Below are 17,523 nucleotides of genomic sequence, written 5' to 3' on the forward strand. Positions count from 1 at the left end.
GCTCCTGATTAGTTCAAGTTAATTGATGAATGCTAGGTAATTTGTAGGGCCCAGCAATTTAGGAACTAAGAACGATGAAAATATGCCCCCCCAAAATAGGCAATAAAAAGCAAAAATACGCTCGTCAATCTAGTACACTCTTTGGCTTTGTTGGTGCTTAATCAAGCAAAACTGGCCCGTTTAGAGGCTATGGTAGCTTTGACGTTTAGTACACGAATGCTGAGGTGGCCCCTAGAAGCACGCTAAACTGAACCTCTTTAAAATGAAACATTTGTTTCCATGGTCATAAATACTTAAAAGGCTCTCTTGACCTAACCTTGGCCAGTCTCGACAGGTGCCAAAAGTCAATTTTCTCCCTCAGCCCCATTGCAAGCCTCATCCTGATATTTTGACGAAATTACCTCAACCAACAGGCACAGTGGCTCCTGTTATGAGGAAGCAAGTATTTTAATTTTTAATGACTATTTTAGCAGCACAGCTGTGATGCAACCTGCACGTTTCGTCTTTATGTAGTGTCTGTAAAGGCATGTACAAAGATAGATGAAAACAGACCACTTGCAGGAAGTGCATGCTGTCAAATTCGAAGTTGTCGAACACTAGCAAACTACAGAAATCTAAAAATTAATCCTGTCGTAACAGCAAGACCCTTGTGAAAGAACGGATTATGTAGTGTATTTGAAGGCAGAGATGCAAAGAATGCAAAGTACTATTAAAGGACAATATACTCTCTTATCCAGGTTGCAAAATATTAGTCACGATTCTTTTGGCGATGTCACCGTTGTACCCAACTTTAATGTGGGACCATTAAGTAGTATTTAAATGTTTGTAGTTTGTTGTTTCAAAGTAACGAAAACAGCCATGTAGCGCTTCGTGTAAGTAGACTTCCACTGTGCCTTAAGTCAAGTAATATTCCACGTCTGCCCTTGCGAACAGCTGTTGCACTTTGTGGGACATCAAGATCACAATCTCTGTTCTACGACAGACAATGGGAATTCGTTTAATTGAAGGTCCCCTAAGTAAAACAAAATGATATTTCTGCTCTAAACATTGCATCATACAAAAGAGAAAGGCAAACAATTTTCTTAAGAAATGCATCCTGAGCTCCAAAGACACACCTAGCAAAAGTCGCTATGCATATCACATCTCCTTGCATATGGCAAGGCAAGAACAAAGTATTCTACGTACAGTACTGTCAGGGACCTACAAATACAAAGACTGCTTCTTACAAAATGCCACAGTACATTCCAACTGCCACATTGCATTTGTGATAGAAAAGATGCAAAAATACTAAAACATGGATAAGGACAATGAAACAATTATATGCTCAAACACTGTGGCATAACATTATGCGCACAATGACATACAATAAAGTTGTGACTACTAGTTCTAAAACTGGAGTTGGAGTTGTTCAATGCCACAGAGCTACTAAAACAGCAACTAAAGAATAAATGCCAGCGCCTCGGTCATCACATCTCATAGATAATATTGACATTATTTAATATCAGAATATGTAAATTGTGACCTAATAATGCAAACGAAATTGTGTCTGCTATAACACAAGCTAAAGAACACTCTAGCTAGCAAATCGAAACACACAAAACGTAAATCGAAGGTAATAAAAGTCGAGCTAATCATGACATCATGGAAGACAGTTAAAAGACCATTTCCTCAACAAACCTACTGTATGGCTGGTAGACTCACTCACTCTTTCTCTGTCTCTCAAGGATAAGAAATCTCAGAGTATTCGAACAAGCAAAAATTGTGGCATGAGTACATGATGTGATTGAGTAGAGCATGGCTGGGTGGCCCAAGTTCAGACGAGAGGGTAGCTAGCCTGGGTAGCAATGCCACACATGTTGTCATCATTCCTCTTCATGTACACATATCCTTCGTCACCCCACGTTGTGCCCCAGCTGAAAAATATAACGGAAAGTTAAGCCACATGTAATTTATTTGTGGCAGAGAGGATGTAAACACAAAACAAAAGAGCCACAAATGTGTGGATCATTTACAAATTTACAAACTTTCTGTTACAGGAGCAATTGATAAAAAGATAAAAACACACACAACACTTTATCAATGTCCGTATAACGTTTTTAACTTTTTATCACCTTGAGGCAACACGAAAGGAACGGGATTCATCTGTTGTATCGTTAGTTTTCCCAATCATAGCGGCAAATCATTTGACGAAACACAATCGGAGCGCTTTCCGCATTGTCGAGGTTCTTGTTGCACTCTCTCTTCATTGTCATGGAGAGCGAGAGCTTAAATTGTGGTTTCTTTCGTTCATAAATCACGAACGATGCAACTGATGAATCCAGTTCCTTTTCTGACCATGTCAAGGTCAGCATGTCAGCATCGTTCATTTGCAATCTAGTTCCCCTGTAGCAGTATGTTTGTAGACTTAAAAGTAATCTACTGTCACGTCTCGATGAGTCGTCCCTTTCCGTCCGGATAACGAATTTCTGGATGAGTGGACCAAACGAATTCCCGGGGGAAACCCGAAAAATTTGCACTAAATGCAGATAAATATGCACTAAAAACTCCCGAGATATGCATGCAACTATGCCTCGGAAATCTTTGAAATAGGCAGTAAGAATCCTCAATATATGCAATTTGTTTCAATGGTCTTCTATGTATGTAAGGAATGCATCAAATGCCTTTTTTTTTTTAAAAAGTAAGCATTTTATTAGGGATCACACAGTATTATAATAACACTGCCTCCGCTCTGCAGCACACAACAAATAACACTTTTGCCACAGATATAGATCATGAAGCTACAGTAGAATCTCGATGATACGATCACGGATGATACGAATTTCAAGATGATATGAATTCTTTTCTGTCCCAGCCGGAATGCCCATTCTTCTCATGTATTAGAGTTCGGTCTCCTCCTGATGATGCTCCAGCGGAGTGTTTGCCCGGTGACCCGGGATTCGTCACGCTGGACCAATCACGAACTCTACTACAGGAGAACACGCGCCATCTGATAGAGCGAATGCGAACGGGATTTTCCCGCTACAGCTATCTTAACGTTCCAGTCAAATACCTTCGACATTGGCAATTACAGAGACTGAGGCGCTAGTGACCGACTCGGTTGTCCATTTCGGGTCTCCCATGCAACTACACTCGGATCGGGGTCCTAACTTCGAGTCACAGGTCTTCCACGACATGTGCAGGTGTCTTGGTATTGTGACAACTCTCACTACGCCGTTACATCCACAGTCTGACTGTATAGTTGAACCTTTCAACGTTACAGTCAGATTGTGGATTTTGTGGCCGAGAACCAAAAGAACTCCGACGACCTCATTCCCCTGTTTCCTTTCTCCTACCCGACAGCACCCCATGAAGCCACCAGGACGCCACCGGCAATTATGCTTACTGGCTGCGTCTTGCACCTTCGAAGCGACTTAGCCCTTGCGTCAACTCCAGATACTGAGCATACCGCAACCAGCGCCTAAATCTACCTTCAGACATTGCGCACACGACTGGAGATTGTCCACGGGTTTGCCAGGCACCATGTGCAACAAGCCTTCACCCTTATGAAGACATGCTATGACTTGAGAGCGTCTGGCGGTGGATTCTGGGAAGGCCAGTCTGTCTGGTTATATAACCTAATGCGGAAACGTGGGCACTTGGAATGTGTTATTCATACTGTTAAAATGCCTCACTATTCCTATTCTGTTACCAGCTTACGTAATTTTCTACTTCTTGAAGCTTACGTAAACGGCATGGTATTTGTTCATATGCCAATACGGCAACGGCCGTGGTCACGTTAACTGGTTTCGACTGTATTCTGTTACCAAAAATAACGTGTCAGTAATGTCTGCGTAGACGAGTGGCATAGCCAGAAAAATATTTTGGGAGGTGTCCCATGACAACTTTACATGGGGAGTGGAACTTCGTCCCCATTACCCCTTTCCCCAATACGCTGCTCCCCGGGCTTTGATCAATGTGGAATGGCACCGAAAACAAAATTGAACACAATGACACTGCGTTGTAAGCTGGCCTCCTCCATACTATAAAGTTCTGCAGTAGTAAACTTCATTAATATGGGCAGTGATGTATACCACCTAAAGCACATACAGCTACTGGAGGCATAATTTTCTTAGGGTACAGCACTAATCCCATACTCTAAACAGATAATGCACTATCACTGCGCATAGAGAGGTCATCACGAGTTCTAAATTCAGCTTTATAAGAGGGGGAAAAGAATTGTGCACTTTATGTCATGCCTCTTACCTGTTCTTGACCAACCAGTAAGGTATGCCATCCAATGTTCCATAGCCTACCACAAGCACTCCATGGTCAAGCTCCTCAGAGTCACAGTCAGGTTCATCATACACACCTGCAGATTATAGGCTCGCTATATGAGGAAATGGCATCCGAAGCAGTGCTTGCATAATCTGTTTTGAAAACAAAATATGGGGCACGTTCTCTCTCCCTCTCAGAGCATTAGACCCGCATATTTTTGGGTCTTATACTTTTTCAAAACTGGGAGTAAAACTGTGTAAATTTAGATGATTTAGTTGAAAGAGCAGATTTTTGAGTGGAAGTTGCTAAGGCTTTAAAAAATCATCCTGAAATCTGTATTACTGAGATTCCAATGAAATATATGTGGGGCCAGTTGCTACATGGCTGATAAATGCGACAATGACACACACGGACAGGAACAGAATGGAGTAAGCTCCGGGGACACCTCTGCATCACGCATGCCGACGCATGCAGTGTCCAGCGGTTGTACGCCAGACTTTGCAGCCTCTCAGGTTATCTTTAACTCTAAGAATGTCCACATCAGGCAAGTGGTTGAGACCTCCCATATAAACAAACAAGAGGAACGATGTATCAGCTCACCTAGTGCTGTATTACAGAGAACACACACACACAGGAAGCTCTTATCAACAAAGATGTTTGGTCTAGTTGATTGTGGGTTGTGTTACAACGAAAAATTGTTCGTGTCCGCCGCGAGGGTTCAGCTCGGGTGTCTAGTTTACAATTTCATTTGTGTTGCACCCTTTTTGTAGTAAAGGTTGAAAGAGCGAATCGTTTTGTTTATGCCCGTGTGTGTCAATTTGCCCCACTTGTCCCAATCGAAGCGCATTTCCTTGCATCCGTAAGGGCCCATGGAGAACGACAAAGTTGCCAAGCTACATACACATGGCACCAGAAGAAGCTCGAGTTGTATTGGAAATGTCCTGGAGTGAAGACAGAGGTAAAGAAGCTCCCCAGTACACCCAGCCCTCTGGGACATTCCATCATCGCCGTTCAGGGGTCACATAGAGGGTCAATGTACAGGTCACATCAGAGTTAACTTGAACGCCATCCCGGCCTGCCGACCCTGGTTGCGCTTAGTACAAATAATGGCTGAGGGTGTTTTGGTTATGTATTAATCGGAAGTGGAATTAAAACTGAGGACCTTAGTTTTGGTTATGTATTTATATTTGGAGAGGTGACCCTCGTTATGAAGGCGTTTTCTGCTAGGCACTGCCAGGGTGGATCTCTTCCCGCTTCGCAGGCTGGAGTGATGTTAAAGTTAACTTTGACACAAGTCGTACATGCAGATTTTTACCGTGCATCAATATTTTGTTCCAGCTTTTCAAGCTATCATGCTCCTTATCTTCGCATGGTACAATCCTACCCCATTTGGGGTCATGATGTCAAAACAGCAAAGTTGTACAGTGTGAAGCAGAAATAAATAATTAATATCTGATGTCTAATATTAATCATCATCTAGAATAATCCTATTTAAATTTTGTAATATTATATTACTAAAAGCATAATACCTAATATTAATGTTCAATTATGAGCTGCATACCTTCAGAATAAAACTGGAAGGACTCGTGGCTGGCATCGATAGCCACAGAGACGGGTCCAACGGTGGCCACTGCTCGCTTCAGCTTCAGCTCACTGCCACTCTCAATGTCCACAAACCCAGAGTCAGTTGCTCCAACTCGGCTCTTGCGGAACTCGCACGTGCCCTCCTGAATGAATAAATGACCAGAGAGAAGTTGGGGGAAAAACAAAAAGGTATTGTTGGATGTGTCACACTTGTTGGTCCAGACAAGACAGACCCACTTTCAGTCATACCCTGCTTATTCAAATGCAGTGAAACTCTTGTTAACATGACAATCCGCTTTATGACCAAAATCTGCGGGAACCGCAGTGGTCATATTAACGAGGGTTCACTGTACCGCGAAACCCTTTAAATTAATGACCCCACTTTCTCGTGAGTCTGGGTACACATTTTTTGCAGACACTAAATTTTGCAAAATCTAGATGCTAAAGTGCGTGGCTTGATTGCTTCACTATGTGATATGCCTTGCATTGCTCTTACTATGTTTTATTAGAGCAGTACTGAACAGACTTTTGCTGTGACTAAGCTCAGATGGTTACTAGCGACGAAGTGCAAAAATAAACTGAGATTGTATCATTTTCTTTTGAAGTTCTTGCTCTAAATTTTTGCGTGCCCTTAAAATCCGTAAATTTTTCAATTCACAGTATTCATGGAATTCACAGAACATTCACAGTACATTTGATGCTTTTTATAACCACCATCTTATAACAAATAGTTTTAACTATATTAACTATATTTTTCAATATATGCCCAGTAACTATTACTTTGCAAAGTATAATAATAAACAAATGTCCAATTTCTATGTGAACAGCCAATTTCAGGATAAGCAAATTAAGTGCAAAGAAGTATCCTGTTTCATGAAAGCCATTCTGAATTCGTCAGAACGCGGACCGTCTAAAGACCTGCTGCCATTAGATTTCTTATGAGGCCTAGAATAGTACACCTGGTTTTAATGATAATTCGGATAATTCATGATCATTCAACTACTGCTCTGTCTGTTGCTGCATGCAGAATAAGTTGCCATACCGTGCCATTATACGGGTAGCTCTTCTCTGTGTCAATACCGCCATTTTCCTTGATGTAACGGAATGCGTTGTCCATCAGTCCTCCATTGCAACCGTTGTTGCCAAACGATTTTGAACAGTCAACCAAGTTTTGCTCACTCAGGGACACTAACACGTGGGTCTTGCGAAAATGTTGTCCTTCAAGTGATCCGGTCTGTGATGAGAAAGTCAAGAAGCAGGCGTACAAAGGGCATTACAAATAAGGAGTGTATATCTGATAAGGAATAAAAGGCAGGTAACTGGTTTGAACAGAAATATAATGAACTGCAGCGAAGCAGGACATGCATAGCACACTGATTACACCAACTGACTAGATATTACCAACACTGCATGGTTCCCTTGCCCTTAAGTGTGAGGGAGAACCAGCAGCAACTGTCAATCTCCATCGCGTTTATGGGCAACGGAAAATCACAGTTCTGGGGGAGGGACGACAACTCCCTCAAAATTATTATGTATTTTTTCCTCAGAGTCGTTTCCTCGCCTATATAGGCTCCTATATAGGCCTATATAGCCTATATAGGCGAGGAAACGACTTGAAACGAGGAAACGAGGGAGTTGCGCACCTGATAGAATGGTAGAAAATAACTTCGGCGAATGGCTGCACAGGGCTGTCGATACGATAACTCACATTTTCAAAACTTTTCCTGATAAGATTTTGAGACATCCGAACATACGATGCATGTGTGTTTGGTTCTGTTTTCATAACTATTTGCTTAGATCCAAAATCCCAATTTGCAGAGGCCCGGCTGTTGGCTACAGAATTTTCTGTGTTCATAAATCAAATAGGTCGATAGCCCTTTTCCCGAAAACTTATAGCATTTGATAGAGAATCAATTTAGCCACATTTTCACATACAGCAACATGTGCTGAAATTGCACTGTCATTCACAAAACCAAACAAGGGACCCAGAACAACCCAAAAATGGCTATCTTTCCTCCAGTACTGTTGGACTAAGCACAGGCCTCAACAGTCATCACACAGTAGCAGACCATAATACTTACAGTACTGAAAGCCCAGCAAGATCCACACTGTCCCTGGTTCTTCACTGGCGTTACTGCTCCCTCTTTCCTCCAATCTACAGTGTGTGGCAAGTGGGTGTCGTTCACATTGGCTGGCTCCAGGTAGGTGCTTCCACTGTTCCCAAATTCACGATAGTTACGTTTGAAGCCGTTGCGCGTACTCACAAACTCCTGATGCAACTGGAAAGAGGGACATTCTCCATTAGCAAGGTAAGGAGGGTGTGCACAGAGCAGTCAAGAACCAATATCCTGCTTGTTGCGCCATCTGCCAGCGTAACCAATGATTAAGGCCCCGGGTTTTTCGCGATTCCGCAAAATCTGGAAGTTATTTCAGCAGGTACAAAATGATAGCAGGCAACAGACCGTATCAGAGGAGAACACAAGATATCATGTATGTAATGCTGAGCCACAAAAGTGCTCTGAACCTGTAATTTTATAAAATATTTTATCGTTCCCACATTATCCAAGAAAATGAAGTGTTTCCCATTCCAACCGGTCGCTGACTCCTTGCCGCGGAAAAGCACGGAATTTACAAGTTAGTGCCGCAGAATTTTTGAATTTGCAGCAGCGGAAAACCAGGGGCCTTATCAATGTTTACCAAGGTCAAGTTCATTTTCAGGTAATAGCCTAGAGAGAGAGATAAAAAAAAAATAAAAATAGCACGGTTTCTTACTATGCTCAGAGTAACGCGACAAAAAAAAAAAAAAATTAAAGCAGCAATGAGGTGACATTTAACGTCGCTCAAAATCCTGTCTCATCCGTCAAGCTGCCCACCAGGAGTCACCATGCAAAATATTTTAGCTCTGCGCTGCGTTATCCGTGTATTCACATCAGCGACATCCTCACAGAAGATTCTAGTGGAAGCAAAAACACTGCTTACAGAGATGAATTTCCATCCTGGGTTATGTGAACATTCACACGGTGCGGAATATCAGGAATGGCGTACTGCGCACTTAGCAGACGACACTGTCGGCGTCTTTCCTGTCGTCTGCTACAGAATATCTTGTGGCTGTGTCGCAGGATGTCGCAGCTGTGTCCCCATGGTTAGCAGTGTATGTGAACACTGGACGTTGAGCGCTCGCGCTCAGAAAGCTATGACGTTTTCTGCGCCTTCCGCTTCTGCGGGGAATGTCGCTCGTGTGAATACACGGTATAGCTGTGCAATCGAATTTACAAGAAACAGTCGGAGGAAGCAGTCGCAGACGGCCGATGCGATTCTCGCGATGACATATTGAAGGCGCCGTGCCTAGTTTCCTTGCTTTTTTTTTTCTTCGCAGCTCACGCAACGTCCATACGTGCTTGAGCAGTGCCGCCGTACATCACTGATCACGCGAGGGGAGTAGCGTATGTTACGACGTCCTCTCGTTCTGTGATGCGCTCTTTTTGAAGGTGTGTGGAACAGAGCCCTTGTGCTCGCCCTCTAAGTTGCGCTCGTCGTTCTTTAGCAGGAACCCATTTTATTCGAAAAAATACAAAACAAAAATTATTGGGGTCACCTCAGTGACTAGAGTAGCTTGATGGGCTTGTTGGTACATGACTCAGAGAACAAGGAGCAGTCAAAAACAGGGACAACGACACAAGAAGACACCTCACACACAAGAAGGAGCCTCTGTTTGTGTGTCTTCTTGTGTCGTTGTCCCTGTTTTTGACTGCTCCTTGTTCTCTGAGTCACCTCAGTGCTTCTTACATTTGCAACAAATAATTTATGAGAGAATTTCACAAACTTTTTTGCACAACCGTGACACTGCTGTAATTGGCTTCCCATTCCTGACCTACCAAGCAATCAAGCCGCAGATACGAGACAAAGCTTTCCAATTATGGTTAATCGCTAGAGCCTGAAGTTTTAGGGTTTAACCCGATTCCTCCCCGAATTTGCACCCCGAATTGAAAGTTGCCTCTTTAGTGTGAAACCAGATTTTTACTTGGCAAATTGCCCTCACTGAGACGTCTGCAGAAGTGCAGGCTAATTTGTTTGGCAGCAAACGCAGTTACACCACCATTCGTACCGAACCAGCTCAGCTAGTTTGAGTAACTGAGCAGGATGTCTCCCATAATTTAGCGTACTGGAAGTTTTTCCACCCGACTTTGCATGAATTTAGAGCACATGTTTATTTACCCGATTTTTACTCTCCGATTTAAAAAAAACATTTCCCGAAAACTTCAGGCTCTATTTATCGTGTACTGAAACAGTCCTTATTATTGGCTCTCAATATTCTGTTCTAGCAGAGCTCTAGAGTACCTACCAAGTCACCGAACTCATTCATGGCCAACTTGTACGACACTTCATTTCGTGCAAACTTTGCATTATGACGTGCAACCTTGTGACTGTTCTCCATGAATATCTTCTTCCTGAAGTGTTCTTCGGTCTTAGATTCATATTCTTTGCCTGTAAATAAATAGCACACTTACAACTGCGCTTAAAAAGATGCGTATTTCATATCGGTATTCTTATCACCAGCAGAAACATGGCAGATTAGAAGATAGAGATGCACATGTCCAGATCCCAGTGAAAAGCATTTGCATTGGATGACAAAAGCATGGTTTAAGGCTCAGTCCTCATTTTGTCTGGGATGTAAAACAGTCTGTGACCAGGGCGGCATTATTTCACAAACACATTTATAAGCTACAAGTATCACATGGAGTATGTGGGGACTGCACAATAGTGATCTGTTCACAAATGTGACTGACGGCTCTTGGATGAAGATCATAGGACCGAAAGAGAAACTGATTAATTTAATGGAGGGCTACGCTAATTTATCGCTGCTGATACCTAATAGAAAGAGTGCTAAAACTTGTGGTTTCAAAGCTATTGTTCTGATTCCAGATAAGCAAAATTTGCACAGCAGCTCCATCAGAACAAGCAAAAGGTGCAAAATCTAGGGTTTTCAATGAGTGTGAAAATTTCCTGGGTATTCAATGATTTCAAGGACCAGTGGGGACCATGCAAAATGCAAGAGCTCACAAGGGGTGCACGTAAAATATTGATGATTTTGAAATATCTGCAAGACAAGAAAAGAGAAACACAAATTCCATAGCTTCTATGTTCATGAGCAAGTGAAGTATATGTGCAATGTAATATTATTTAGTGTTCCCGGATGAATCAGATTAATGTCCACTAAACCTATTGCAGGAATATCTTGTGGACATACCAACTCAAAGGAACAACCTGGTACTCAATCATTACATCAGTAGTCCAAACATTCCATCTAAATGCTATCCTTTCTCCCAGAACAGCAACAGCAATGGTGTCAGCACACAAAAAGGAACAGATGATATCATTGCACAAAACTTGTATCTCTCATAATAAAAAAGTTAATTGGTCAAAATTATTGAGTACAATGTCCCTGGAAGTTAGTGTGGCCACAATATGGACAGCTCAACTTAGAATATATCATCATTTGTTGCAATTAAAAAAATCAAAATTCTTCGTGTTACAAAATTCTGTCAACAACGTTAAAGTGGACACCTTGTATGCACAGATAGAAAACATGCACAGTGTAAGTTAGAAATAGATTAAAACTACTTCAGTTTCATATCTCTTGAAAAAGAAGACTCTTTAGAATATCACTTTCTTAATAGCAGCATATTTTTCTGTAAGGCCTGCTTGTTTATGACAGTTTTTAACATCCTGTATGAGCTTCAGGTTCAGGTTGAACAAAATTCAGCAAATGTACAGACCCCAGTACCGGTAAAGAAAACATAACTCCTTAAAAATCAACAGTGCAAGCACTTCAGAACCAACAGCAGACGCCAGCCAAGGACACTAAAAGGAAAGCCCTCATTAACTGGTTCTAAATTGATTGGTGCAAGCACAGCAAAAAAGTAAGACATTTTCTTCATACTATCGCAATTTTACATTAGTGTGCTTTTCTGCTAGAGCCATGCGACAGCTCGAATGAGATGGCGCAAAACATGTCAAGATATTAAGAAAATTATGAAAGATGATTTCCCCATACTAGGCAGCAGGCCTAGTATATGAGAGGTGATCAACAGAAAACACTTTCACAAGCCAGAAGCCATCAAAAGGAACTCTTTCCTAATCTTGACACAGCCCTGCAGCACTTCAGTCATGCGCCAAGACAAACCCACGTGATGAGTCAGAAGGTCCATTGACTTTTGCAATAGATTACGAAGACTAAGTGGTTTATAACTTGCAGCCCTGTGCATGTGGCACAAGATAAATGGTCGTCTAGCGTGATTTACACAATGGAATGCACCAGGAACGTCACTAACCATGAGTTGCCTTGAAGGCTTCCCACTGTGCTCCAACAAGCTCATGGTAGTCCACAGCGCAAGCAATGGCGAAGAGGGTCAGGAACACCACACACCACCTCATGTTGCTCTATGTCCTCTGCAAAGTAGCAAAGAAAAGATGCAACAAATTTTAATATGACCACAACCGCTTCCGCAGATACTGATCATAAAGCAGACTGTCATACTAATGAAAAGCAAACGGATATGAACTTAAAAAACATTGAGAGATACGAAACAGTCACATTTTGATCTGTAGCCTTTCTAATGACACTATACTTCATGGTCAATTGCACAAGTCTAGAAAAGATCTGATTGAGTGCATCCCTTTTTGTTTTCCCCAACTAGCAGGTTTTTTTGTCACGGACATCCTGCTTGTCTTTCTTTTGCTCCACGTCTTTCTGCTGCTTCCGTATGGCTGCAGCAGCACATGAGTCAGCAGTTGAACAAGAGAAGAATTTCCAGGCTGTCTAATAGCTGAGTGTGCCTACTCGCAAAATCAGTTGGCACTAGTGTTGCTTCACCAGCAAGAGCACTTTGGCATCCTCACTTTTGCCAGGGAAGGCCCTCAAGCACATCAACTCCCTTTTTGCAGTAGGCTCTGGCTGCAGCGTCTAGCACTGAGTATCACTTCTGGGTTTGTTAACGCCTGCTCTTTACAAGTATATACAATATTGGTTTCCATAGGTGTGGAAAGATTTTGTAACCAGAGTAAAAGTAATCATGTCCTAAAGCATACAATTTCCTCTAGCAACGCAAGTATAAGCAAGCCCTCTAAGTATAACGTGGTGGCGAGCAAATTCAAATTTTTTAAACCTGCCAATGTAACTCTATCGAGACAGCATGTCCAAACTCACATGTCATGTCCACAGACCCCTAAAAGAGCTGCGACCAAGCGCTCCCTTCATGACAAAACATGCGTGTTTTCAAGCAAGTTATTCCCCAGTTTAATGAGAACACACATAAGAGTTAGGCTACAGAAAAGAATGTTCTAATGGCCGAAGAGCACAGAGAAATCTGCCTTGGCCAAACAAGTATGATGCGAAGATGGGAACATGACCCTGGGTCAGAGGACGGCAATTAGGAGCAACATAGACACGGAAGGCTTAAAAGTATAATGCATGACACCGGTACGAAAGTTGAAGAAACATCTGAAACAGGCAGAGCCTCTTCAGAAAAGACGTCCTTCAAGAAGCCAGGCACCTTGCTTGATAGCGAGATAATATATCACCTCCAGACTTGGGCTCTTGGCAGCTTTTTTTGTGTGTGCATGTTTGCAAAGGTTGCTTAGTGGCAGTCACATAGTTGTGACAAGGACTGCTGAGGAGAAGAGCACATGCAGTTTGGTGTTATCGGCTTGTCAAGGACTGATAGGAGCGAGCGGCATGGACAGAAAGTTATCTTCAGGGTGTGGTCACGCTGATCCCGTAGTTGCATAAGTTAACAGCTTTCCAGTAGGGGATGCAATTATGGGTAACGGTTCTTGAACTTTAGATTTAGAAATTATATGCCATTTTACGCTAGACCAGCAGAATGAGTCATGCCAACAGAGCTGCCTTGTCATCAGACTCCATTTTGGCAGCTCTTATCCACGGTACCTACAAAGTACCTTACAAACTATGTCCTTGTGTACCTGATTGAGAATGAAGGGCTGCCACACTCCTTGTAGTATTCCTCAGTATAATGTACTGCTCTGTTCACCCACTTTTAAAGAAGCTTTGCAAAAAATTTAGGATGTCATAGACAAATAGTCGAACTTAAGGTAGTCGATTTTGTGATGTAGAAAGAGTATGTGGAATAAACTTCATGTCACGTAATGACAGTCTGACAAAAAAAGATATGTGCAGTGCACTCGTCATGTGATATTCAGAAACCACCTTTCTAATTATCACCGAATTTCATTTTTCATTCAGCATTTGAACCATGGGTCTCAAGCAAGACCCAAACTGACACATCCATAAAAGACCCAGAAAAGAAAAGAGCAAAAGATACACTGAACAACAAGCGAATTTAACCTCTACAGTATCTGCAATTTTCGAAGTGTTCCAGAAACGAAACAAGAATGACGTAACCGCTCGGGCGTCTTTCGAATTACTAAACAACAACAACTTTTTAAATGGTCAGTTTCATCGCACCGAGTTACCAAGAGTGGTTTGTGCTTCAAACATACTCTAAATAATGTCTTCACAAGCAACACAACAATATGTGGCACAATATTGGCTGGGTACTGGCAATACTGTTCAATATTGGTCTAGTATTGGACCAGTGTTGCCAATATTGGGGCAAGATATTGTGCAACTTCAGAAATTGATGCCGCATGCATTACCGATGACTGGATGTTATCATGATGACATGGAGCCAATCTGCACCCTTTCACTGTTATTGATGTTATCACATCACATTGGTACACATTATTTGCCCCCTGTTACAATGCAATTTCTTATATGTGAGAAATTCCCACTCAATGAAGCGGTGAGGAACTAGCAATAATCGATAGCTGATCTTTTTCCAATCCTTTGCCCGGTTATCTAAATTTGCTCCGCCAAAAACTTGACAGTGCAGACAGACTTAGCAGCAGCTTCCGTACACACAATTATTATGAATTGGCATGACCCTATTTCGACATGTTCTCAGGAATGGTTTACACTGTACCTTCACATACATATCCATTTATTGCTAACCATAATGACAAGATTGTGAGGTTGGTACAATGTTTACATTGGACAAACCCGGCACCTATATTCCTAGCTTTTTCATTATGTACCCCTCTTTGCAGTACATGCTACCGTCCAAATCATACAAACTCAAAGAAGCACAAACATTCGCCCTGGTAGACTCGTCCCCGTTATCCAAACAACTTCGTAGTCCCTGCCTCGAGTGCAAGCATAATCACAAGCTCGAGAAACAAGACCGGTGCCATAATTGCACGCTTAATGTGGTTGCTTGAGGGGTTTCTTCACAGATTTACAGATAGGTGGGTAACTGAACTGATTATGAATGAAATGGGAGCACAAAGGATTCCTGCGTGGAGTTCCACCGGCCACAACGTTTGCAAGCTTTTACATCATCATAGTGTGGCACCCAGTATAGAGTTCTGAGAGATACCTTGACAAATTAGCACAATCCTGAGTTCAGCGGGAAACAACTCAAGAACGAACAAAACAACCAGATTTATAAACCAAAGCATAAAGCCTAACCGGATACAGAGTCTAAAAATGAAGGCTCATAAGACGATGAAAGAAGCTAGGAAATCATGAGAACTTCCAATGTCAAGTTCATGTGTGCTTGCCACATGGATTACAAAGAAAAAAATTGTGTGATGTCCAACACAACGTACTTGACAAAATATGGATGCATTGTGCATCACTTAATAAATCACAAGCGAAAATTAGCAGAATGGCAAGAAAGTCTGTTTCGCATTACTGTGATTCATATCTACAGTACAGCTACATTTCTTTTATGTATTTATTTTTCTTTTTGCGAGGCGTTCTCGTTGCGAATTATTTTGACGTCAACGCTCTTGCTGAGGCTTACGAAATTCTGCCAAGCAAACACTCAAAGCAGTAGATGTTTCCTTTGTGAGAAAAGGGTACAACACCGAAAGGTTTCATATAGAGCACTGATGAAACGTGGCACAAGAAATTCTACTGCTGGACCAATTAATGATGGTGATATCGTCATCTTGCCTTCCTGTTTTCATAACAGGAACACGGTCGGAAGTGTCATGCTGTGTCATAGTAGGAGTTGTTGACCGGCCGTGAGACAGGCAGGATGACGCAATGAACGTGACAAACGCTTTCTCTCAAATTTCGTGAGATGATACTTCTCCAGGCATTCATTAAGTTTCCAAACAAAAGGGAGGGCGCAATGAATGAGATAGTATGTTTTCTCTTTGGCGTTATTGACGCTTCGTTTTGAACAGATCAACACGGGTGCTCAAAGCAAAGAAAGACTAAACTGAATGCTACCCTGCACTCCCATACAATTTGTCCCACACAAAGACTGTTGTTACATGCGTTCTCCTAGGCCTTAGCGCTTTTACGAAGTAAGATAATAATTGCATATCGAAACTATGAGTTCTCACCTAGATCTTACTCCAAAAGCCAAAACGAGGACGAAAGGATGCCGGTGACGAATTCAGACAATACGTACCGAGTACAAAAGTAGGCCAAATAGGTTGCACGAGTCCCCTTCTGCAAAGAACAAACTTTTTCAGCGGACTGTTCACTGTTCTTCGGGACTCCTCTGCCACCTCCACTCTGACTCCAGCCGCTTTCCCCTCTGCGTTCGTCACGCCCGTGCCTCACGTGCTTCGCTCGGGCAAAATAGAATCACATGATCCACATATCTTCCTCCTCGCATTTCGGTTCGAGAGAACCGAGAGAACATATCTTGTCTTCTACTGGCTTTATAGCCTGGTTTGCATAGCCAATTGAAGGTTAGTTCCGAATTCATGTCTAATTATGCGCATCGCACGCATGTGCGCGTAGCTGCGGTCGGGGGGGGGGGGGGGGGGGGGGGGGGGTTCTAAGGGGGTGCAGTCGGGAGGGGGATATTTCGGGAGGGGTTCTGAGGGAACGGCGTAGGGCTAGTTCGTGACGTATGCGCCGACTGCGTGGTGGCCTGAGCCCATTGATTTATCCAGATCCCACCTACACCGCCCCCGTAACACGCCCTAAAATTTGGGGAGACCCCCTACAATTTTGTCAGACTGCGCAATGTTTTGTGAAGATCATGTAAATACAACCCCTTGCAGAGCCCAACATCCCCCAAGAACGAAATTCTGGGTAAACCGCCTGAGCCCCCTCCCTATCCCTGCACCGCCCGGAGCTTTTCAGGCCTCTCCGAGAAGTCTACCCAGCTGACACTCAAAATGGACGTTTCGATGGATATTCTAAGAATCGCGTGTTTCGTGAACATGACCCTTTGAAAATTTGCCTCACATCGTTACAACAACACCGAATATCCTCTGGATGTACGAATAATGTCCTAACGGATTCGTACGTCCCACGGATATCTGAGGGACATCCATAGGATGTATGAATTCGTCAGGACATTATTCGTACATCCAGAGGATATTCAATGTTGTTGGGGACGGAATCCCCGACATACACTGCCCGACTATTGCAAGTGGAGGCACCGGTGCGATAATATTAAGATTTAGGGCTTCTTCAACCAAGTTATTTTACGCAAATTTGAGTTTTTCGTTGACATTTTAAATTTTTGCAGCAAACGATGCCACGAGGTTTCGGTAGCTCATCATGTTTTTGGGCCTTGCTGTCTAGATGGCGCTGGTACATTTCCTGCCTTCCTTCGCGATTCTCCATTGTTTCGC

The 17,523-nt window shown here is 42.6% G+C and overlaps 1 protein-coding gene across 1 annotated transcript; it reads right to left on the reverse strand.

Moving 5' to 3' along the window:
• Positions 1 to 974: 974 nt before the first annotated feature.
• LOC135400673 (procathepsin L-like) lies at positions 975 to 16,482 on the reverse strand. Its single transcript, XM_064632505.1, has 8 exons — positions 16,341 to 16,482; positions 12,171 to 12,288; positions 10,181 to 10,323; positions 7,920 to 8,117; positions 6,881 to 7,072; positions 5,816 to 5,981; positions 4,243 to 4,348; positions 975 to 1,913 (listed from the first exon to the last, which is right to left on the reverse strand). Exons 2-8 carry the CDS (start codon positions 12,271 to 12,273, stop codon positions 1,814 to 1,816), a joined length of 1,008 nt encoding a protein of 335 aa, XP_064488575.1. The 5' UTR covers positions 12,274 to 12,288; positions 16,341 to 16,482; the 3' UTR covers positions 975 to 1,813.
• Positions 16,483 to 17,523: the final 1,041 nt, after the last annotated feature.

Source organism: Ornithodoros turicata, chromosome 7 (genome assembly GCF_037126465.1).
Source record: "Ornithodoros turicata isolate Travis chromosome 7, ASM3712646v1, whole genome shotgun sequence".
In the NCBI taxonomy this organism is placed as follows: Eukaryota; Metazoa; Arthropoda; class Arachnida; order Ixodida; family Argasidae; genus Ornithodoros; species Ornithodoros turicata.